The sequence below is a fragment of the Sebastes umbrosus genome, chromosome 24 (assembly GCF_015220745.1).
Source record: "Sebastes umbrosus isolate fSebUmb1 chromosome 24, fSebUmb1.pri, whole genome shotgun sequence".
NCBI lineage: Eukaryota > Metazoa > Chordata > Actinopteri > Perciformes > Sebastidae > Sebastes > Sebastes umbrosus.
This window is the reverse complement of record NC_051292.1, coordinates 2,514,138-2,540,066: the sequence shown is the minus strand read 5'-3', so window position 1 is coordinate 2,540,066 and position 25,929 is coordinate 2,514,138. Positions and strand designations below refer to the sequence as shown.

Here is a 25,929-nt window from a genome sequence, read left to right as displayed (position 1 = left end):
TACAAGACAAAAATAAAAATGCATGTTTCTAAAAATACATGGTAGCAAGGCTTCACCACTCAAATGGAGAATAATCTCTGCTCATTGGGCTACAAAAACTACAAAATATTGTTCATGAAAGCATGACTTTCAGCTGCTCTGTTCATCATAACGCGATCTGATAAGAACAAAGTACAGTTTTGATCTAATTAATCGACAAAATCGTAGCCGTAAGTCGTAATCGAGTGTTAGATTGATACACAACATTAAGCAAAGGAGCTACATATGAGGTTAAAAGTGATTTTAAAGTAAAATAAAGCAAGATAATATAATGAACTTTCATTTTATAGATTATTTTAAGAGGACAGAAAAGGCCCGGTCACCCTCGGTCTTCAGCCTAGATTGCAGAATGGTTAGCAGAGGACCTCAGGTCAAAGGTCAAATGCCCGGCACTCCCCTGCAGAAGTGAAGAAGTCCAGTCGCTCTAGGTAAGAACTTCAATCATATTGTTCTGACTTTTCCAGATAGGACGTCTCACGACAAACACTTCACCTTTATCTGCATTATTCTGCACTATTCTTCCGTCTTCTTAGTCAAAAGGTGCTTTTTGAGGAGAAACCAGCCCCGACCTCGTTGTTTACCAGAGTGTTTGTTAAAGTCAACTGATTTCATTTTCTCTGCGGTAAAAATGTGCAGTTTGTTGGCTTTATAACATAAATATCGTTCGCCAGCATCATCATGAATGTGAGAGGAAAAAGGAAGCGGAGGGATCCTGGGACAAATACTACTTAGAGGGATTAATAAAACCACTGCTCCGAACAGGAAACAAGTCGCTCTAAAAGTTAAATATAATTTGACCCGGGTTTGTCGACACTCTTGGGAACCTTTAAAGACTCAGAGAATCGAGGTTACGCCTGTAACCTTTTCTGTATGTTGGCCAGAAGTGCAGTAATATCATAAAGTATGTGAAATATGTGAAAAAAAACATGTGAAAATCTATTTGTACAGATACAATGGTTTAACCGTCCTGTTACATTGTTGTTGTAACTTTATATGTGATTGTGTGAAGAAGATTTTTCTATTATTTATTGATTATTTTTATTAATTTACTTGTGACCTGACCAAAATACCCCATCTGTCTGTTCTGTCCAACACTGATGATGATAATGTGCAATGTTACAGAGGGAAATATATGTATAGGGATTAAAGATTATATCATGACGTCTGTCATCTTATTTTGACTTAAAGGGACTGTTTGTAACTTTGTAAGCGTATAAATGTAGCGGGTCGGCACACATGCGCGTTCGCATATGCGCGCTCGCGTGTGGCCGGAGCCTCGTCTCCGCTGCCTGCTCTCCTTCACTCAGACAGCGCGCGCGTCCTCGCTGTCTCGCTCCACCTCTAGACGTGAACGCGCGCTCACTCCACACTGCAGAAGAGTTAGTTTAGCTCTGAGAATATCTAGTGAATGTAGAGTGGACGTTTGTGCAGAAATAACTGCTGCAGCTCCTCCAGACCAACAGAGGTTTTCCGTGTCTTGTGAAGTGACAAGGCTCCTCAACGAGTTACGTTATCGTCTCGTTACCGACCGGGTGCCGGTGTCTTCGGCTGACGGCTGCGGTCGGGAGGCGATAACGTAACTCGTTGAGGAGCCCCGCTGCTGAAGCCTGCGCTGAGCAGGAAAAGCCAACACTAGGATCAGCATTGATTCAGAGAGACCTTCGTCCGTTTCTGCTAACATTACTGCCAAGCAGCTGAAATATAGAGTGATATTGTGGTTTTAGCTGACGTCTGTCGCCTCACTGTTTTGAGCGATGCTCGTTCATGTCTATGTAGAGCGAGCAAACGCGAGCTCGACCCTGACTTTCGTTGATTTCAAGGCCACAGGTGTCGCTGTTAAGCAGCATTTCTGAATCTTACAAATAGTCCCTTTAAAAAACAAACAAGATAAATGAAAGTTAAATATCTTTATTAGCTTTAATTGCATCAGTTGTAGGTTTATTCAGAGTTATGATGCCACAGCCGAACTTAAAAAAACAACTCAAAATATACATCATGATGAGGTAAATGTATACAAATTAGTCCTCCCTGAGCATGCCTTTAACACAAGCTCCATGCAGTTACATTCATTTATTCATCAGTGTGACTGCAGCTCTCTCAAAACAGCCACAATTAAACATCAAATAAAGACGCTGATAGTCGTGGCAACATCTGGATAAAAAGTTGCCCTTCGTATTGCCGCTCTCAACAACTAAAAGTACCATCTTTAGATAATATTGTGCATTCAAAAACATGCTAAACTGGCAAAGACGAAGCAGCACAGACACCTAATATATCTTTGATTAGAGGGGTCATCGATTACAATCTAATGCTTTCAATTTCTTTTAAACAGGAAGTGGAAGTTATTCTGCAAAACCTGTGTAAATATACAAGTTCAGGTGTTTCTAAAAGGCACAAAGAGTGAAAAACAGGATAATAATGATAATCTCTGTGTTTTTAAGGTCTCTGATTGGCTGGTCAGGAGCTTTACACAGTGAGTGCAGACTCGTCGTCCTGAAAAAATGTAAGATTTGAAAGCAGATTTTCCAATTTTTCCTGCTGTAGTTCTTCTATTATAAGTTCTCTGAGTCCTGGGGACGCCTGATTGGCTGGTCAGTGTCCCTGCAGGACGACAGATACACTCACTTTCCACTTTACAGCAGCTTCGAGAATTGTAATTTAATCCTGGGACACCTTAAGTAACAAAAAAAGAGCTAAAACATGATGTCCATTTATGAATTTCGAGGCCTACAGTCATTTAACATTCTGCTTCCTACTGACACATACATCAATAGGGGACGTACTTTTGTTATTTTAGCTTCGTAGTGTTTGTTTTTCGATGATTATCACCTCTAGGGAGACAAAAGAGGTAACAAAAAGTGGCAAAAACTCCAAATACAACACAAGGTATTAGCGTAGGTGTTAGGTGTTAGTATAGAAATGCAACTAGAGGGGGTAAAAATGCTTCAACACACAATTTAACAAGCTGTGTGACGATATGTTTTTGTCTGCACAAAGTGGCTGAATGTCATTTCCACCTTAATTTTATAACTCTAGCTGTAACTTTCAACTATATCGAGGTGAGAAACTCAAAGGATTTAGCTGCGATGGCGTGACTGTCATATACAACCCCACTTCAAAACACCCAAACTCTCCCTTTAAAGGAAGACTTTGACATTTTCAGTTTCCCAAAGTGTCAAACTATTCCTTTAAATGAATGAATGCTGGTTTAAGATTAAATTATAACCCTAAATATCTACTTGTTCTGCCAAGCTTATAGTCACAATCATAAATCATAATCAAAACAAGTCTTTCAGATCGAAACTCGGCCTCATTTATAAACGGTACGCTTCTAATTATGCAACAAAATGCATCATTATGAAATCAAATCAGGAGAATCACAGAAAATTAGTCGGTTTTTTTTCCCTAAAAGCGTAATTTAACATTTTTCTAAATGAGGCCCAGCTAATTAAATATGTTTATATACACTATGGATGTTGCTTCTCTGAGCGGTGACAGTCTGTCGTGATGGCCTCCCATTGGTGCTCCAGCAGGAGGGGCGGGGTTCGTGGTTCCAGGTGGGGGGCGGCGAGCATGCGTCGGTTAGTTATGGTCTGTCTGCAGGAAGAAACAAAGATTTAAAATAAAGAATATAGTACTATTAGATACCAACGGGACTGTAAACTCAGGTATTTGTCTTCAGAGTACTCACAGGGTTTTTATATGTTGTGGGTGTAAGCGCCTCCGGCTCTGATGGAGGTTCTGATGGGGGATGACAGCGGGTGATGTCCTGGTCGGATGGGCTTTGCTACGGCACAAAAAAAATATTCAGTAATGTATATTTAATTTAACCTTCTATCCGAGTCTTGACAGTCAGCTCACCGATCTGTGCGGAGAACCCCCTCCTGGCCATGTTCTTGGCCCGGACGGCCTCTTTGATGCGGTCCACCTCCTGCTGGTAGCGCTTGCGGTCCCTCATGGCGTTCTCCTTGGCGTCCTTCAGGTGGGTCTCCAAGGCTTTGACTCGCTCCGCCGTCGCACGCAGACGCTTCTCCAGCTTCGGCAGCTCGCAGCGAAGGTCTGCGTTGTCTCGAACCAGCTGAGGGAAAGCAGGAGTGTAAAGCACTTTTACTCACTTGAGTACAATTTAAGGTACTTGTTCTTGAGTCCATTTTATACTATACATTTCTACACTACTACATGTCAGTAGTAGTTAATTTTTTCCACAATATTCTTTTTAATTTAAACAAATAAATACACAATCTTTGACCAGGTACTAATAATTAATACTTAAATAATTGGGCGAAAAAAACAACAATAATAATATTGATAATAATAAATAAGTCTGTAATTGTTCTAGAGTCCATTTTATACTACTTTATACTTCAACATTACTACATGTCAGGGGTAAATATTATAATTTTTACTCCACTACATGTATTTAGAAGCTATAGTTTTTTCCCCCAATATTTGTGTTGAATTTTAACAAAAATAAATACACAATCTCAACTTTGTTCTTAATTGACTTGTTAAATAAAGGTTAAATAAATAAAACAAAAATAAAAAATATTTGACCAGGTACTAATTAATACTTAAATAATTGTAAAAAATAATAATATAAATAAATAAAAATATATATATATATATATTAAAAAACAGCGTCACCAATAAATCTGCATTTTTATACTGCTATTTTTACTTAAGTAAAGGATCCGAGTACTTCTTCCACCACTGGCGGAGGGAAAACTATATACATAAAAAATACATTTATTTTGGTCCTTATTTCCGTAAGGAATGCACATAATAAAGAATAGGTAACAATAAGGCATAATAAATAAAAATGAAAAAAAAAAAAATGTTGACTGAAAAGGTGTAGGCTGAAGCTGGAGCTTATTACACCTACTCTTTTTACTTAGCATATTCTAATCAACTCATTCACTACTTAGTATTGAAATTGTAATGTAATGTCTTATTAAGTTTGATTATTTACCTGCTTGTGGACCTTGGTGAGCTGCTCCAAGTTGTTCTCCAGGAAGGAGATCTTCTGTTTCTGGGCCACGTTGCCAAGTCCCTCCTCACAATCCAGCTCTGCACTCTGAAAGAACACAGATATTAAATGTTAAACTGGCAAAAAAAAAAAAATCACACCAAACACAACAACCAGAGGAAGGTAGTGTACCTTCTTGACCCGCGTGGTGAGGTCCTGGACGAAGAGTTTGCGCAGGTTGTGCAGAGTCTGCAGCTCTTTGGCCTGAGAGAACAACAAGGAAGTGATTCAGATTATGATTTCTCCATGTTATATATATATTTCTAGTCTAGAAAACAGTGACATGTTCATTTGATTGTAAAGTGTTGTATATTCATACATATATATACAGTATATACAACATATTTATTATTTTTTACCCAGCAGCTATAACCCCATATTTACTGTGCAATACTGATTTAACAGTACAATAATTTAATGCAATAATAAGCATACTATGACCTTTTTTTCGACATACTATACTATGACCTTTTTTTCGACATACTATACAATGACTTTTTTTTGACATACTATCATATGACTTTTTTCGACATACTATACAATGACTTTTTTTTTGACATACTATCATATGACTTTTTTCGACATACTATACTATGACTTTTTTTTTGACATACTATCATATGACTATTTTCGACATACTATACTATGACCTTTTTTTTCGACATACTATACTATGACCTTTTTTTTCGACATACTATACTATGACCTTTTTCGACATACTATACTATGACTTTTTTTTCGACATACTATACTATGACCTTTTTCGACATACTATACTATGACTTTTTTTTTCGACATACTATACTATGACGTTTTTTTTCGACATACTATACTATGACCTTTTTCGACATACTATCATATGACTTTTTTCGACATACTATACTATGACCTTTTTTTTCGACATACTATACTATGACCTTTTTTTTGACATACTATCATATGACTTTTTTCGACATACTATACTATGACCTTTTTTTTCGACATACTATACTAGTATACTGGTATGTCGATAATTTTCATGAAAAAAAATCATAGCATAGTATGTCGAAAAATTTCATGCGGAAAAAAAGTCATAGTATAGTATGTTGATAAATTAATGAAAAAAAACGTCATAGTATAGTATGTCGAAAAATTTCATAAAAAAACGTCATAGTATAGTATGTCGAAAAATTTCATGCGGAAAAAAAGTCATAGTATAGTATGTTGATAAATTAATGAAAAAAAACGTCATAGTATAGTATGTCGATAATTTTCTTAAAAAAAAATCAGAGTAAAATAATGTCGATAATTTTCATTAAAAAAGTCATAGTACAGTATGTCGAAGATTTGTATTAAAAAAAGTCATAGTATAGTATGTCGATAATTTTCATGAAAGAAAATCATAGTATAGTATGTCGAAAAATTTCATAAAAAAACGTCATAGTATAGTATGTCGAAAAATTTCATAAAAAAAGTCATAGTATAGTATGTCGAAAAATTTCATGCGGAAAAAAAGTCATAATATAGTATGTTGATAAATTAATGAAAAAAAAACGTCATAGTATAGTATGTCGAAAAATTTCATAAAAAAACGTCATAGTATAGTATGTCGAAAAATTTCATGCGGAAAAAAAGTCATAATATAGTATGTTGATAAATTAATGAAAAAAAACGTCATAGTATAGTATGTCGAAAAATTTCATAAAAAAAGTCATAGTATAGTATGTCAAAAAAACGTCATAGTATAGTATGTCGAAAAAAAAAGTCATAGTATAGTATGTTGAGAAAAAAGGCCATAGTATAGTATGTCGAAAAAAGTCATATGATAGTATGTCGAAAAAGGTCATAGTATAGTATGTCGAAAAAAAAAGTCATAGTATAGTATGTCAAAAAAAAGGTTATAGTATAGTATGTCGAAAAAGGTCATAGTATAGCATGTCGAAAAAAAAGTCATAGTATAGCATGTCGAAAAAAAAAGTCATAGTATAGTATGTCGAAAAAAGTCATATGATAGTATGTCGAAAAAGGTCTTAGTATAGTATGTCGAAAAAAAAGTTCATAGTATAGTATGTCGAAAAAAATCATATGATAGTATGTCAAAAAAAAAGTCATAGTATAGTATGTCAAAAAAAAAGTCATAGTATAGTATGTCGAAAAAAAAGGTCATAGTATAGTATGTCGAAAAAAGTCATGATAGTATGTCGAAAAAGGTCATAGTATAGTATGTCGAAAAAAAAATCATAGTATAGTATGTCGAAAAAAAAAGGTCATAGTATAGTATGTCGAAATAAAAGGTCATAGTATAGTATGTCGAAAAAAAGGTCATAGTATAGTATGTCGAAAAAAAAGGCCATAGTATAGTATGTCGAAAAAAAACGTCATAGTATAGTATGTCGAAATAAAAGGTCATAGTATAGTATGTCGAAAAAAAGGTCATAGTATAGTATGTCGAAATAAAAGGTCATAGTATAGTATGTCGAAAAAAAGGTCATAGTATAGTATGTCGAAAAAAAAGGCCATAGTATAGTATGTCGAAAAAAAGGTCATAGTATAGTATGTCGAAAAAAAAGGCCATAGTATAGTATGTCGAAAAATTTCATAAAAAAACGTCATAGTATAGTATGTCGAAAAATTTCATGCGGAAAAAAAGTCATAGTATAGTATGTTGATAAATTAATGAAAAAAAACGTCATAGTATAGTATGTCGATAATTTTCTTAAAAAAAAATCAGAGTAAAATAATGTCGATAATTTTCATTAAAAAAGTCATAGTACAGTATGTCGAAGATTTGTATTAAAAAAAGTCATAGTATAGTATGTCGATAATTTTCATGAAAGAAAATCATAGTATAGTATGTCGAAAAATTAATGAAAAAAAACGTCATAGTATAGTATGTCGAAAAAAAAGGTCATAGTATAGTATGTCGAAATAAAAGGTCATAGTATAGTATGTCGAAAAAAAGGTCATAGTATAGTATGTCGAAAAAAAAGGCCATAGTATAGTATGTCGAAAAAAAACGTCATAGTATAGTATGTCGAAAAAAAGGTCATAGTATAGTATGTCGAAAAAAAAGGCCATAGTATAGTATGTCGAAAAAAAACGTCATAGTATAGTATGTCGAAATAAAAGGTCATAGTATAGTATGTCGAAAAAAAGGTCATAGTATAGTATGTCGAAATAAAAGGTCATAGTATAGTATGTCGAAAAAAAGGTCATAGTATAGTATGTCGAAAAAAAAGGCCATAGTATAGTATGTCGAAAAAAAAGGTCATAGTATAGTATGTCGAAAAAAAAGGCCATAGTATAGTATGTCGAAAAAAAAGGCCATAGTATAGTATGTCGAAAAATTTCATAAAAAAACGTCATAGTATAGTATGTCGAAAAATTTCATGCGGAAAAAAAGTCATAGTATAGTATGTTGATAAATTAATGAAAAAAAACGTCATAGTATAGTATGTCGATAATTTTCTTAAAAAAAAATCAGAGTAAAATAATGTCGATAATTTTCATTAAAAAAGTCATAGTATAGTATGTCGAAGATTTGTATTAAAAAAAGTCATAGTATAGTATGTCGATAATTTTCATGAAAGAAAATCATAGTATAGTATGTCGAAAAATTAATGAAAAAAAACGTCATAGTATAGTATGTCGAAAAATTTCATAAAAAAAACGTCATAGTATAGTATGTCGAAAAATTTCATAAAAAAAGTCATAGTATAGTATGTCGAAAAATTTCATGCGGAAAAAAAGTCATAATATAGTATGTTGATAAATTAATGAAAAAAAACGTCATAGTATAGTATGTCGAAAAATTTCATAAAAAAACGTCATAGTATAGTATGTCGAAAAATTTCATGCGGAAAAAAAGTCATAATATAGTATGTTGATAAATTAATGAAAAAAAACGTCATAGTATAGTATGTCGAAAAATTTCATAAAAAAAGTCATAGTATAGTATGTCGAAAAAAGTCATATGATAGTATGTCGAAAAAAAAGTCATAGTATAGCATGTCGAAAAAAGTCATATGATAGTATGTCAAAAAAACGTCATAGTATAGTATGTCGAAAAAAAAAGTCATAGTATAGTATGTTGAGAAAAAAGGCCATAGTATAGTATGTCGAAAAAAGTCATATGATAGTATGTCGAAAAAGGTCATAGTATAGTATGTCGAAAAAAAAAGTCATAGTATAGTATGTCAAAAAAAAGGTTATAGTATAGTATGTCGAAAAAGGTCATAGTATAGCATGTCGAAAAAAAAGTCATAGTATAGCATGTCGAAAAAAAAGTCATAGTATAGTATGTCAAAAAAAGTCATAGTATAGTATGTCGAAAAAAAAGTCATAGTATAGCATGTCGAAAAAAATCATATGATAGTATGTCAAAAAAAAAGTCATAGTATAGTATGTCAAAAAAAAAGTCATAGTATAGTATGTCGAAAAAAAAGGTCATAGTATAGTATGTCGAAAAAAGTCATGATAGTATGTCGAAAAAGGTCATAGTATAGTATGTCGAAAAAAAAATCATAGTATAGTATGTCGAAAAAAAAGGTCATAGTATAGTATGTCGAAATAAAAGGTCATAGTATAGTATGTCGAAAAAAAGGTCATAGTATAGTATGTCGAAAAAAAAGGCCATAGTATAGTATGTCGAAAAATTAATGAAAAAAAACGTCATAGTATAGTATGTCGAAATAAAAGGTCATAGTATAGTATGTCGAAAAAAAGGTCATAGTATAGTATGTCGAAATAAAAGGTCATAGTATAGTATGTCGAAAAAAAGGTCATAGTATAGTATGTCGAAAAAAAAGGCCATAGTATAGTATGTCGAAAAAAAGGTCATAGTATAGTATGTCGAAAAAAAAGGCCATAGTATAGTATGTCGAAAAATTTCATAAAAAAACGTCATAGTATAGTATGTCGAAAAATTTCATAAAAAAACGTCATTGTATAGTATGTCGAAAAATTTCATGCGGAAAAAAAGTCATAGTATAGTATGTTGATAAATTAATGAAAAAAAACGTCATAGTATAGTATGTCGAAAAATTTCATAAAAAAACGTCATAGTATAGTATGTCGAAAAATTTCATAAAAAAACGTCATAGTATAGTATGTCGAAAAATTTCATGCGGAAAAAAAGTCATAGTATAGTATGTTGATAAATTAATGAAAAAAAACGTCATAGTATAGTATGTCGAAAAATTTCATAAAAAAACGTCATAGTATAGTATGTCGAAAAATTTCATGCGGAAAAAAAGTCATAGTATAGTATGTTGATAAATTAATGAAAAAAAACGTCATAGTATAGTATGTCGAAAAATTTCATAAAAAAACGTCATAGTATAGTATGTCGAAAAATTTCATGCGGAAAAAACGTCATAGTATAGTATGTTGATAAATTAATGAAAAAAAACGTCATAGTATAGTATGTCGAAAAATTTCATAAAAAAACGTCATAGTATAGTATGTCGAAAAATTTCATAAAAAAACGTCATGGTATAGTATGTCGAAAAATTTCATGCGGAAAAAAAGTCATAGTATAGTATGTTGATAAATTAATGAAAAAAAAACGTCATAGTATAGTATGTCGAAAAATTTCATAAAAAAACGTCATTGTATAGTATGTCGAAAAATTTCATGCGGAAAAAAAGTCATAGTATAGTATGTTGATAAATTAATGAAAAAAAACGTCATAGTATAGTATGTCGAAAAATTTCATAAAAAAACGTCATAGTATAGTATGTCGAAAAATTTCATAAAAAAACGTCATAGTATAGTATGTCGAAAAATTTCATGCGGAAAAAAAGTCATAGTATAGTATGTTGATAAATTAATGAAAAAAAAAGTCATAGTATAGCATGTCGATAAATTTCATAAAAAAACGTCATAGTATAGTATGTCGAAAAATTTCATAAAAAAACGTCATAGTATAGTATGTCGAAAAATTTCATGCGGAAAAAAAGTCATAGTATAGTATGTTGATAAATTAATGAAAAAAAAACGTCATAGTATAGTATGTCGAAACATTTCATAAAAAAACGTCATAGTATAGTATGTCGAAAAATTTCATGCGGAAAAAACGTCATAGTATAGTATGTTGATAAATTAATGAAAAAAAACGGCATAGTATAGTATGTCGAAAAATTTCATAAAAAAACGTCATAGTATAGTATGTCGAAAAATTTCATAAAAAAACGTCATAGTATAGTATGTCGAAAAATTTCATGCGGAAAAAAAGTCATAGTATAGTATGTTGATAAATTAATGAAAAAAAACGTCATAGTATAGTATGTCGAAAAATTTCATAAAAAAACGTCATAGTATAGTATGTCGAAAAATTTCATAAAAAAACGTCATGGTATAGTATGTCGAAAAATTTCATGCGGAAAAAAAGTCATAGTATAGTATGTTGATAAATTAATGAAAAAAAACGTCATAGTATAGTATGTCGAAAAATTTCATAAAAAAACGTCATAGTATAGTATGTCGAAAAATTTCATAAAAAAACGTCATAGTATAGTATGTCGAAAAATTTCATGCGGAAAAAAAGTCATAGTATAGTATGTTGATAAATTAATGAAAAAAAACGTCATAGTATAGTATGTCGAAAAATTTCATAAAAAAACGTCATAGTATAGTATGTCGAAAAATTTCATGCGGAAAAAACGTCATAGTATAGTATGTTGATAAATTAATGAAAAAAAACGGCATAGTATAGTATGTCGAAAAATTTCATAAAAAAACGTCATAGTATAGTATGTCGAAAAATTTCATAAAAAAACGTCATAGTATAGTATGTCGAAAAATTTCATGCGGAAAAAAAGTCATAGTATAGTATGTTGATAAATTAATGAAAAAAAACGTCATAGTATAGTATGTCGGAAAATTTCATAAAAAAACGTCATAGTATAGTATGTCGAAAAATTTCATAAAAAAACGTCATAGTATAGTATGTCGAAAAATTTCATGCGGAAAAAAACGTCATAGTATAGTATGTTGATAAATTAATGAAAAAAAACGGCATAGTATAGTATGTCGAAAAATTTCATAAAAAAACGTCATAGTATAGTATGTCGAAAAATTTCATAAAAAAACGTCATAGTATAGTATGTCGAAAAATTTCATGCGGAAAAAAAGTCATAGTATAGTATGTTGATAAATTAATGAAAAAAAACGTCATAGTATAGTATGTCGGAAAATTTCATAAAAAAACGTCATAGTATAGTATGTCGAAAAATTTCATAAAAAAACGTCATAGTATAGTATGTCGAAAAATTTCATGCGGAAAAAAAGTCATAGTATAGTATGTTGATAAATTAATGAAAAAAAACGTCATAGTATAGTATGTCGAAAAATTTCATAAAAAAACGTCATAGTATAGTATATGAGTTATGACGTCACAGTTGTAAATGTAGAGTCAAATATAACCTCCAATACATCAGTTGTCAGGTGGTTTAGCTCAGGGAGTTAGAACACTGCTTGGGCAACAAGAGCTCATGTGATCGAATCCCAGACATTGACTTATGTTCATGGCAGTCTATCCATATGTTAGGTTCACCCAACCCCTCCCCCCAGCACAAACAAGCTGACATGAGTCGGACGAACAAGTAGAACCGGATGACCAGTAGAAGCCAGCTGACCAGTAGAAGCCAGCTGAGGTCAGCTGGCTTCTACTGGTCATCCGGTTCTACTTGTTCGTCCGACTCATGTCAGCTTGTTTGTGCTGGGGGGTGAGTGGCTACCCCACCTGGTCAGGTGAACCTAACATAAGGATAGACTGCCATGAACATAAGTCAATGTCTGGGATTGAGCTAAGCCACCTGACATTATATGTATTGGAGGTTATATTTGACTCTACATTTACAACTGTGACGTCATAACTCATTGAACCGGATAACAATAACTTTACAACTACCTGCCAATCCTGGGTCTCGAACACATCACCTCAGGCAGCTCACAATGCCCAACCAGCGTTCTAAATCACTGAGCTATACCATCTGACTTCCAATTTAACGGATGTTATATTTGACTCTACTTGTACAACTGTGACATCATAACTCATTGAACCGGATAACAATAACTTTACAACTACCTGCCAATGCTGGGTCTCGAACACATCACCTCAGGCAGCTCACAATGCCCAACCAGCATTCTAAATCACTGAGCTATACCATCTGACATCCAATTTAACGGATGTTATATTTGACTTTACATGTAGAACTGTGACGTCATAATTCATTGAACCAGATAACAATAACATCTCAACTACCTGCCAATGCTGGGTCTCGAACACATCACCTCAGGCAGCTCACAATGCCCAACCAGCGTTCTAAATCACTGAGCTATACCATCTGACATCCAATTTAACGGATGTTATATTTGACTTTACATGTAGAACTGTGACGTCATAATTCATTGAACCAGATAACAATAACATATCAACTACCTGCCAACCTGGGTCTCGAACACGTCACCTCAGGTAATTCAGCCTTCCCACCCAGCGTTTTAACTCACTGAGCTATTTCATTTAACAAGGAACTACTTGTCGGAGGTTATACTTGACTCGTGAATATGTCAAGAAAGATTACAAAAAAAAATTATAATACAGTATGTGGAAAAAAAAATAAGTCATAGTATAGTATGCTATAAAAATATGTTACAGTATAGTATGTGGGAACAAAACAGTTATAGTATAGTATGTCGAAAAAAGTCATAGTATAGTATGTCGAAAAAAAAGACATAGTATAGTATGTCGAAAAAAGGTCATATTATAGTAGAGGGCGGAGCCTGTAAGAACTCTCAGTCAGATACTCACCACAGTCTCCTCCAGACCCTTCAGGTCCTCTCTGGCCTGCTCTCTCTGTTCATTCAGCATTCTGGACAGAAAACATTAACAAATCAACTCGTATTACATCCGATACTAATCAATAACAGTGCAGTTCGATGCCTACATGAGTTTCTCTAGCTTTGCATCCTTCTCCTGCTCTTCAGCCTTCAGTTTGTCGTAGTCCAACATCAGTCTCTCCCGCTCCAGTAACAGACCCTGGTTTAGACTGTGAGAGGAAGACAAGTGGTAATAAATAAATAAATAGCAGTTTGACCGACGATGAATTCAATAGAATAATCAAATAATAAAATACAGCTGCATGTCAGCAGTGCTTTGTGTGTGTGTGTGTGATGTGTTCTTACTCTGTGAGTTCGTCCAGCATCCTCTGCTTGTCTTCGATCTCGTCTCTGAGGCGGCTCAGCTGCTTCTGGTGAGCCTCCCTGTGGTTCTCCAGCTGCTCCTCCAGCGTTTTCTGATGAAGATGGAAAAACACATTAGAGATCCATCATTCAAATATACAAAAATGAATGTGACTGTTTCCAGCTGTGCTCTCAGGTCACCTTAATGTCCTCATCTCCATCCGGTCTGCTGATGTCCTCCTTCTCTTTGTCCTCCCCTAACACCTCGTGTCTTTTCTCTGAGAACCAACAAATTGTTTTACCTGACGTTAAGGCTGGTAAATAAAGACAATATAGTGTACGGAGGTTTAGATCATGCACTGACCGTGAGCTTGAAGTTTGGCGAGCTCCTCGGACAGAGCGTCCTGACTCTCCTCCAGGTGCCTTTTCTTCTGCTCCATGTTCTGCATGTAGTCAGTCAGAGACTTGATCTTGGCCTGGTGCTGCACACAGACACACAAACAACAACAAAAAGATATTATTATATATATTATAATAGAAGTGACAGAGAAGTCTACAACCTTTTCCTCAGCATCACCACGGTTACCTAGGTTATGGTTACCTGGGAGACGAGTAGCTGACAGGACGTCAGCTCCTTCTCATTGGCCTGGATCTTGCGGTGGGCGTCGGCCTGAGCGCTCTCCAGCTGCTTGCTGCGGTTCACCAGAGACTTGACCTCGGACTTCATCTTGCTGATGTAGAGGCGAGCCACGGTGAACTCCTCCTCCACCGCCGAGCCGTTGCCCTTCGCCTCTGAGGACTGAGGAAGAGGAGGCAGAGGGGCGGGAGGTTAGGGCAATGAGTGTGAAAGATGATGCGTGTTTATGTGTGCATGTCCGTCCGTCCTCACCGCGGCGGTCTTCACGTCGCTGGTGCCGATGATGGTGCCAATGTCGCTGAGGTCACGCAGCAGCAGGTTGAGGACCTCGGCGGCTCTCTTCCTCTGGAGGCCGTTCAGCTCCTGCAGCTGATTCAGCTCCCTCTGCACCGCTGACAGCAATGCCTGTCCACAACACAAACACACGTTAAACACTCCATTTGTTGTTTTATATAATATAATAATAACTTATTAATAATAAGTCGATGGTTCCTCTTTGAGATAGTCCGCTCACCGTCTTGTGATGCAACTCCTCGATCAGCTGCAGGTTGGCTAGGTCCCTCTCCTCCACCTCTTGGCTCTTCTGGTCGTAGTTGACGGCCAGCTCCTCCAGAGCCTGCAGCACCTCCTTCACCTCCTCCTTGGCCAGCTCGTTCTCCGTCTGCAGCCGGCACAGCTCCTCCTGGATCTTCTCGTAGTCGCGCCGCGTCGACGCCAGCAGCTGGGAAGACAAATGTGTAAACATGGACATTTATACCAACATAACACATGCATTTATACAGATAGAAATCCTATAAAGTCAGTTTGTTTTACCTCTTCCTGGTCCAACATCTGCTCCTTGAGTTTCTCAGCCAGCTGACTGTGTTGGTTGATCTCATCATCCTGTAGAAATTAAGTCAGCAATTAGAAGTAATGTCAAGTAATAACAATGCAGATGTATTATGATTTCTGTATATTCTTATAAACCTCTTTTTACGATCTTTACTTGTCAAAAATGTAAACACACACAGCAAGTTTTTATATATTTTTTTGTTTCAGAGACGTCATCAAGTGCTCAAGTGACATTTATGTTAACCAGCGTATTTATTATTTATTTGCCTGTGGGTGCAGTTTGCTGATTTCTATCTTTTTGATATGAAGAAGCTGCTTAAATATTGCCATGTATCAGCTGTTTTTTATTATTGTATTTTTGTATATATTGTCTGTTTTTATTTAGTATGCTATGGACCTTATGGATCTTGTGTCTTTAATAAAGTAAGTATTATTATTAATATTATTGTTATTATTATTGACCAGTAGTAAGTAAGCATCAGTCTTGAAAAAAAATTATATATAATATTATTAATATAATTATAATAATATATGTATTATATTATTATTTATTATATTATTATTATTATATTATATCATTATAATTATATTAATATAATAATAATATATTATATTATTATATTAATATAATATAATAATGTATTGTATTATTATAATTATATTAATATAATAATAATCATAATTATTATTATATATATAATAATTATATATTGAGTTTATTTAAAATAAACTTAACTAGATATACAAACTAATATACTAATAAACTAAATTAACATTCACCAATCCACTCAGAAAATTATTAAATCCTCCCTCTCTGAAGCATTAAATATTTTAAATAAATTCAAAACAAAGCAATGAACCATATCAAAAGTGCAGATTATTTTCTAGATTAATCAATTAATCGTTTACATTATAAAATGTCAGAAAATAGTGAAAAATTTCTTGTTTTTGTCCAAAATCCAAAGATGTTCATTTTAATATGCTATGAAACAGAGAAAGGCAGGAAACCTCCCTATTTGAGAGGATGAAAACAGCATTTTCTGCCATTTCTGCATGAAAAATTACTTACTAAGGATTAATTGATAATCAAAATAGTTTGGCGATTATGTTTCTGTTGATCGACTAATCCATTAGTCGACTAATCGTTGCAACTCTATTTTGTTTACAAAGAGAAAACAGAGTCTCACCTTATCATCCAGCTGTTTGTAGAGGTTGCTGATGTCCTCCTCGTATTTGCTCCGCTCATCGCCGGGGACCGCGACGCCTCCTCCGGGCGGCAGCATGTTGTCGATGATGGGCGTGTTGTCGTACGGCTCCACGGTCTTCTGATCCTTAGAGCTCAGCTGCTCCTCCTCAGGAACGTCCTCTCCTGTAACACCGACTCATCGGTTACATCTTCTACCTCTCATCCATTTGATAAACACTTCAGATCTGACATATATCATGTATTTTATTGTTATCATATCTGCCTGTTAGCTGCAGTGGGACTTCAGCGGATGAAGAATTGATGCTGTGATTATTATTGACTTTTTAATTGTGATGAAATGAGAAGATGGAGAGGAGAGAGTTAGAAGGTTTAAGAAGGCTTGGCGTGGAGCCAGCGGCTGAGTCATGACACAAACACTGAATCAGCATAATGTGTGTGTGTTTTTGAGTGTGTTCATTACATTCATGTGTGAGGAGCGTTGGCTTCAGAGCTGATTTGTTGCTACGGAGGAGGAGTGTTATCAGCCTGAGCTAGGGAATTAAAAGAATTAAAAAAGCAATGGCCTCAGAGAGAGAGAGAGAGAGAGAGTGGAGGGTGGAGGAGAGAGAGAATAAAGCAGAGAGGAAATGGGAGAGAGCAGTTACTATGCAACAGAGATGGAAAAAAGGGCGAGGATGCTGTGAAGGAGACACTGCAGTCTCAGAAGAGAGGAACAAAACAACAGACAGTATAATGCCCTTCATAGTGTGTTCATGTACATATGTGTTAAAAGTACATTTAGGTTGTAATTGATCACGTATCTGCAGGATTAGTGGCAACGCAGCTGCAGAATAATGCCTCGTTACTTTAATCTAGACTTATAGTTTAAAGGATTCTTGATGATATTCAGTAGTTTTATACGACGGCGTATTAGAGCCATTGTAGGTTAATATATATATATTACGGAGCCGGGGGAGGGGTGTAATATTCCGGAAAAAATCTCAGAATTTCCAAGATTAAAGTCGTAAATTTATGAGAAAAAAACTTGGATATACTCGGAGATTAAAATGTAAAATGTAATTGTTCTAAAACAATTTAAGTAACTTTTTATGTCATAACAATGTGTGTTTTTTTATCTCACCGTTCCTCCAGCGGTTGAGTTCAGCCTCCAGCCTCTGGATGATGGTTTTCAGGTTCTTGTTCTTCTCCTTCTCCTTCTCGTATTTCTTCTTCCACTCCTCCGCCGTCAGCTCCAGGTTCACCGACACCGTGTTCTTGATCGTCTTGGCTCTAAACAGACATAGACAGACAGATGTTTTAAAACCCTTGCATACCCACAGTCCACTTAAAGTCATCTTTAGAGAATACTGATTATGTTTCCAAGAGCTCCAAACCAACATCTGCTTTAAAAAGTGACAAAATTAAGCAAAATGTGACCTCATAGTTCTGAAAATTACTTGTTTGTTTATTATTAATCCCTTTTAAGTCTGATAAAACATCTGCGGCAAAAAACTAACACTTAAAAATGCCACGAAAAATAGCCACAAATGCCGCAATTTGTGAATAAAACTCTACATAGAAGTTAAAATACTTTGCTTATTCAATTCTACACACTTCAACATTATGTCAGCCGTTTTTAGCAGTTTGCATGCATTTCAACATGCACCACGTCAAATTAAAAAAGCATCAAACGTGCCGTAAATTGTCATAGGTGTGTCATATCTTGTGGTGAAAGTATTTACTACAGCAACAGGGATGTTTCTGTGAGGCGAAAGTTCACTTCTTTTTCTCTTGCTGTTACTCTATTGCATGTAAAATATATTTTCAGGAGAATTATATCAACAATTTCAACAATAGCAATGAATTAAAATGTTCAGATTTGATATCAAACTTCAGTACAGAGTTTTTCTTCAAGGTTGCAACAAAGCAGTTGTGAGAAACCGGAGACATCAAACGTCCCAGTGTGTTAAAATAAAGATTCCTCGTCCTCTTTATTTATTAATTAACTGTTGCATTTATCAGCAGGATGCACTGAAACACTCTTCAGCTTTTCACCAGTCCGCTCTGATCTTTCCTCTAATGGTGGAAATCTCATTTTGGATTGAAAGTCTTCGTCTCAGAAGCAGATGGCTGCACAGTAATCAGTCATCTCCTCGTCACTGCTGCTGCTGCTACTTCATCTTTTATTACATAAGCAGTTTGAACTTAGAGACACTGTTGTCTGAGTTTCTACTGTTGGACAAAACAAGAAGGCAACATGATGAGACTAAAAACAACAAAACAACAAAACAACAAGGTGAGGAGAGTTTCATCAAAGGGCTCTATTAATAGAAATAAACCCAGATGCACAGTTGGAAACTAAAAGCCATCTGGTCGCTAGTTATCAACGCTGACGTCAGCCACTCTCCTAATAAGTCACTTTGCTTTTTATATGGCCAACGCTGAGGAGCTAAAGAACAAGTTATACTGTAGATACCTCTGTCCAAACATGAGCGTGGACTTGGTCTCGGACTCGTTGTAGACGGACGGCGAGCAGCAGATGATGATGGTGGTGCGACAGTTTCCCCCCAGAGAGTCCTGCAGGATCCGGGTCATCTTACTGTCTCTGTACGGCACGTGGGATTTCTGGGAACACATCATACATTTAATTAATAAAAAAGTTGTTTTTATTATTATTGTTGTCATAATTATTATTCCTGTTTTTTATTATTTATTTTTTTCATTATTATTATTTATTTTTAATATTATTTATGTATTTTCTTTTGTCTTTTGACATTATGTTTGATTATATGTTTATATGGAAAAGAAACATGGCAATACTATGTTTTACTATCTTGAAAAATGATGCGTCACAATAATAATTATATTTATTAATAATAATTGATTATTATTACTGTTTTTTTATTTATTATTATTTATTATAATAGTTTTTACTATCTATTTTTTTTATATATATTAATTTAATTATTCATTATTTATTTATTTTCTATTTTATGCATTTATTTATTTTTAATTTATATGTAATTGTCTTATTAATTATTATTGTTTTTCATTCATTATTATTTATAAGTATTATTGTTTTTATTATTTATTTATATATTATTATATTTAATATATATTTTCATTTTATTTAATTATTTTCTTTCCTTTTTTTATGAATTTATTCTTTTTTTTAGGCGTGTTCTTGTGTCTTTTGACATCATGTTTGTTTATATTTATATGGAAAAGAAGCTTGGCAATACTATGTTTTGCTATCTTGAAAAATGATGCTTCACAATAATAATATGTGGAGGTAACTATGAGTGACTCACCGTTCCCTCTGCGAGAGCTGAAATGACGTTTCCCAGCGCCGACAGAGACTTGTTGATGTTCTTGGCCTCGTCCAACACGGCGCCCTCTGCTCCCGTCTTACTGACCTGTTCAAACAGCCGACACACAGATCAGACATCACATCAACTTTCACATTAACTCTCATCTTCCTGATGTCACGCAGAATAAAAACCTTCTCGCTGCCCGCCAAGTCGACCAGGTAGAGCTTCCCCGACAGCTTCTTCTCCGTCTCCATGTTCTCCTGCTTGATGTTGATGAGGAAGATGCTGTGGCTGCGAGAGCTGTGCTCATTCATGTCTAGAAAATGATTTAAAAAACACAATTTAAAGGTACTTTTATGATACTTTATACTTCTATATTGTTATTTTTTGAGTCAATAAAGATGAACTGATCTTGTACATCATATATATTACATTGGTTGATATTAAAATACACATATAAAGATACGTACTAGTCACTGCCACATGCCGATTGTTTTTGCCCTCATCGATGACATCCATCACCTCCTCCGGACTGGACACGAAGCGCTCAGTACAACCCTGAGAAACATTCACAAATGACCATTTCTTTAGGTGTTTATGGCCCTTAAAGTATCACAGTCTTAAAGGGTTTTGAATCTTATTAATCTGGCTGCTTGGATATCAAATATAAAGTTGCAAACCTTGACATAGGGCACTCTGTTTTTGTCTTCATGCACAGCGAGGTTCGTCTTTGACACTTCAAACAGAAAAAAGTTATTTATTTATTTTAGTTAAAACAGGTTTATCATGCAAAATACTCCAATTATCACTTAATATTATTCACCTTAAATGTAAATACTCTTAACTTACCATCCAGCAGGTCTCTGATCTTGTCCATGTAGATTTCAAAATAGGAAACCTGCACAAAGAAACTCCAAACTTTTAATGTCTACTCATCGACTACCTGAATCTTTGCACTAGTGTCGGTTTCTTCTTATAAAGGGCCATTTTCAAAGGGGTCCCTTGACCTCTGACCTCCAGATGTGTGAATATAAATGGGTTCTATGGGTACCCACGAGTCTCCCCTTTACAGACATGCCCACTTTATGATAATCACATGCAGTTTGGGGGCAAGTAATAGTCAAGTCAGCACACTGACACACTGACAGCTGTTGATGTTTTATTACCTTGATGTGAAACTCGAGGTTCTCGTCCATGGAGTAGATGTGGTCAAAGATGTCGTGGGAGATGCGAGGGATGATCCCCATCAGCTGCTGGTCGTGCAGTTTGCCCTGAACACAGTAATAGATATTCATGTTTTAGTGCTGCACGTAAAAGCTTCCAGGATGTGGAGCTTTGATGCTACTTGAGGGTAGTTTTAAGGGGTTAAAAGGTGGAATTAAACCTTAATGTAAAGACAGTGAAGCAGAGGTTTTTCATCACAGACTCACAGATCAGATCAGAGAATTAATCTTGGTGGATTAGCCTACTAGCTCAAGTAATTTGCACTCATGACTCATGATCCAGTCTTGCTGTTGGAGCCAAGAAACTACTCAAACAGCATTGAGTGCCTTGCTGTGAGGCTCGGGAAATGTTTGCAGGACTCTAACGTTCCTGGTAGAAGATGATCTCCGCTATCAGGCTTTTGATTCCTCGACTTTCAGCCGTCGTATGAGCTTGACTGGATTTAGTGTTTGTGGTAAGTCTGTTACACAATGGCCTGCTGTGCTCTAATCCTAAAAATAAAGGTCAATGCTAGATTTTATTCAGTGGCTTTCACTCTGGGATCTATCGATGTTTGATTGATTGATTGACAGTAACTGTGATGAAAAAGCGAAGGAATGATGACAGGTTTGAAATACAGAGGCAGAAGTTCGAGGTTGTAAATGTATTTTTCAATAAAGGTTATGAGTGTCTCACCTCCATGGTGTGTGTCTTCCCGGACGACGTCTGTCCGTAGGCGAAGATGGTCCCGTTGTAGCCGCCCAGCACATCTGGAACCGCACGAAAACACAGCCATGAAAAACACTTCTGTTCAATAGGTACAATAATGCAAATAAAAGGGTTACAGTAAGGGTATAAAGTAATTTCTCTTTACTATTATGTAAAATATATAAAACTTTGAGGATAAAAGATTAAGTGTGTGCAGATAGATGTCAGTTACATAAGAACAATATTTCATCATCATCGTACCTTTAACGATCTGTTTGGCACACTGGTCGTACACTTGTTCCTGTGACGTGTTTGGAGGCAGCACGCGGTCGAACACGTACGGTTTACTCTGTTTAAACCAACACAGGAGGACACATTAATGACACAAATACATCCAACATCAGCTTATCTTCTCTTCATTTATCCTCACTTGTTTCAGATCTTATTTGGCAATAACTTGCATTTTATCAAGTCAGGATTTATTTACAACAAAACAAGTGAAGCAATTATGTTTTTCTGAAGTTTTGACTTGTAAAAAAGATCTGAGAAAATATTTAAATAAGTTTAAGGGCTCTATAATATGACATGCATGTATTCAGGTGAGATTTCTCTGGTTATTTCTGAACTTTTATTTGACAAAAGTAAATATTTTTGGACAATTTATTTGTGATTTTAAAAGCTGTGGATATTTATCAAGAGAAAAACAATGAAACATGCAGTTAAAAGATTGTAGATTGGTTAAAATTAGATCAGATTGGATTAATCTAATAATAGGATTTAGAGCTGCAATGATGAATCAATTAGTTGTCAACTAATATATTAATCACCAACTATTTTGATAACCGATTAATCATTTTTGAGTAATTTTCTTACGAAAAAAAAGTCCAAATTAATTGATTAATTGGGAAAGTAATCAACAGATTAATCGATCATGAAAATAATCCCTAATTGGATAAATTAAAAAAATAGATTAGACAGATAAAACAATGTAGATGTGCACCACAAAAGTGTATAAATTATAAAGATGCACGTTTCATGTACTGCATTTGAAATTTGTATCAACATGTTACTGATTCATGATATAATATCAAAATAGCAGCGTTTTCACAGATCGGAGCCTGTCATGATTAGAAAATATTGATAAACTCGATCAACTTCAGCTGCATGACGCTCGTTTCTCTCACAGCTTCCAGTCCGACTATCCATCACTCCTCCTGCCCTTCTTGTCCGACTACACTGTCTCCGTCTCTCGGGGGGTAAAAGCCTCGTTGCTGCTGTAAAATGCAGCGCTCAGCACTCTCGCTGTCTCTCTGAACGGCAAGAGAAAGCAGAGAAACCACTGACACGAACAGTATCAGGGCGTACGACGGCCTCAGTAATGTGTTTCTGCACAGCTTGATTGATGATGTGCAGTTTGTCCTGACGTGACAGAAGTGTTTCTGGGCCATAATGCAACAGAATGAATAATGCAGGACGTGCAGGGCTGCTGATGCATTAACACACTGTGACAACACTCATATCCTGTCTGTTTGGTAGCATACAAACGCAGATCTGTAAAGTATATTTTACAGATTTTACATATTATCTAGGACTCCTGCAGCATTTTTTTGTCACATGAGCATCAGATGGTTACGGTCAGGGATGAATTTCACAAAATTAAAATCACTTTTTTGCATAACTAATCTAAACTTTCTGGCACAAACTGTGAAGATGTCTGTGTTAGCTCCACCCAGCTGGACGTCCAAGGCGTAGAAAACAAACACGAGGCCTAATAGGTGCCTCGTGAATCAGCACATGCAAAATGGTGAGTCACTGTGAGTATTACCTTTGACCTTTTCATCCCTTTTTCACAGCATGTTTAGATGCATGACAGGAAATTATTGGCTCCTAAAAAAATCTCACTAAAATCTGAAATAATTGAAAATCATTTATATAATAAAATAATATATTATATTTAATAATATATAATATAATTTAAATATATTTTTTTATCCTTTGTGATCTGTTTATCCCTGTTGGTATCTTTTGGTATTTAATAAATATAAAATATTTTCTTTTCTCTTGTCTGTTTCTAAATATTTTATTAGATTTTGAAGATATGTAAACACATAACAATATAACTTGTTTGAATTATTTATTGTCTCTGTTATATTATTTAACTATTTTAAAATGTAGACATCTATTTGATAAGACAGCCTTAGATTGTTATTATTTATTAAATATTTAATTATTATTAATAGTGTAGCTATTTTAAGTAGGAACTTTACAGTATTTTGTTTTGACAGCGGTATTATGTTCTGTTTTATGTTTGCTTTTCTAAAACTTTGTTTACACTGACTGGCTGGAGTTTTATCTATTATAACATAAGCTTTTTATACCATTATTATGGCATCATAGAAACATATAGAGGCAGCTTGAAAGTTTGAACTAACAGAGGAAAATAAATAAATAATATTCCTGCAGACAGGAACTCACTTTCTCTCTTATCATCATCACATTCAATATCTCTGTAATACTGTAGGACATAATAGCTATAACATCTAGAGGCTTATTGCGCACTTGGCATCCCCATCCAGCAGCCAGCCAGCCAGCCAGCCAGCCAGCCTGCAGAGCTCCAGGTGACTTTGCTCCCCTGAACCACTGCAGTGTTTCCACACAGACATCACATCAGCATCACAACCCATGCTATATTATGACTATTATTTTTGACATACTATTCTATGACTTTTTTTTTTTGCTGCACAATATACTGTTATTTTATAAAAAGAATTTTGACATACTATACTATGACTTTTTTTTTTTTTTTTTTACTTTTTTTGACATACTACACTATGACTTTTTCATGATTTTGTTTTACATACTACTATACTATGACTATTTTTTTTTAAATACTATACTATGACTTTTTTATGATTTTTTTGACATACTATACTATGACTTTTATTTTTTTTACTTTTTTTTACATACTATACTATGTCTTTTTAATGATTGTTTTTACATACTATATTATGACTTTTATTTTTTTTTACTTTTTTTAAATACTATACTATGACTTTTATTTTTTTTACTTTTTTTGACATACCATACTATGAATTTTTAATGATTATTTATACATATATATATATATATATATATATATATATACACACATACTATATTATGATTTTTTTTTTTATATACTATGACTTTCTTTCAACAACAAAAGGAGTCAGACTCACCGTTATGACCACTGTGTCGTCCTCTTTGAATTTGGGGATGTATTTGTCTCCTCTGTTGATCTCGGACTCGTTCAGAGGTCTGAAGCGACACATCACCCTCACACCGCACTCTGCAGCATCCATCATGATGCTGATGCTGCTGCTTAAACCTCCAGATAAACAAATACAACAAAGTCTATTTCTGGAGCAGGGTGGTGCCCAAACTGAAGGGCCTTGATGATGATCCCTGCGTCCAAAACAAGGATTTAAATCATTATAATAAGAGGATTAAAGGTGATAAACTTGAGGAAACCTCCAGGTTATAAGATGCACAACGCGCCCTTCATCCAAGCAGAGTATGTCCTCCTCTGCGCCATGGTTAAACCGGATGAACCGCAGTGATGCAGGCCTCTTCCTCCTCTCTCTCCTCTCTGCAGCTGCAGCACCACACGGTTCAGAAAGAGGACTGATGGGTGCTTCTCAGACTCGGTGGGAGAGAGATTGCAGCCCTGTTTGCAGAGCCCGGAGGAGGATGGATGATGCGCAGAGACAGAGACAGACACCGGACAGACAGACAGCCGCAGAGTCCTGACTTGCAATAACAGCGCGCTCCAGGCACCGATGCCGCG

The 25,929-nt window shown here is 34.8% G+C and overlaps 1 protein-coding gene across 2 annotated transcripts; it reads right to left on the bottom strand.

Moving 5' to 3' along the window:
- Nucleotides 1–1,931: 1,931 nt before the first annotated feature.
- Nucleotides 1,932–25,929, bottom strand: LOC119483947 (kinesin heavy chain-like). Of its 2 annotated transcripts, none has more exons than XM_037762469.1 (26): nucleotides 25,322–25,929; nucleotides 22,365–22,452; nucleotides 22,092–22,165; nucleotides 21,359–21,463; nucleotides 21,042–21,090; nucleotides 20,873–20,928; nucleotides 20,663–20,750; nucleotides 20,384–20,508; nucleotides 20,193–20,297; nucleotides 19,358–19,506; nucleotides 18,023–18,171; nucleotides 16,883–17,064; nucleotides 15,678–15,746; nucleotides 15,379–15,585; nucleotides 15,117–15,269; nucleotides 14,829–15,026; nucleotides 14,592–14,709; nucleotides 14,429–14,505; nucleotides 14,231–14,340; nucleotides 13,993–14,094; nucleotides 13,857–13,917; nucleotides 5,198–5,269; nucleotides 5,009–5,113; nucleotides 3,901–4,117; nucleotides 3,731–3,826; nucleotides 1,932–3,636 (listed from the first exon to the last, which is right to left on the bottom strand). In XM_037762469.1, the coding sequence occupies exons 1-25, from the start codon at nucleotides 25,445–25,447 to the stop codon at nucleotides 3,738–3,740; spliced, it is 2,874 nt and encodes a 957-aa protein (XP_037618397.1). In that variant the 5' UTR covers nucleotides 25,448–25,929; the 3' UTR covers nucleotides 1,932–3,636; nucleotides 3,731–3,737. The 2 variants fall into 2 exon arrangements, with proteins under 2 accessions (XP_037618397.1, XP_037618398.1); XM_037762470.1 differs by having other exon boundaries at nucleotides 1,932–3,632.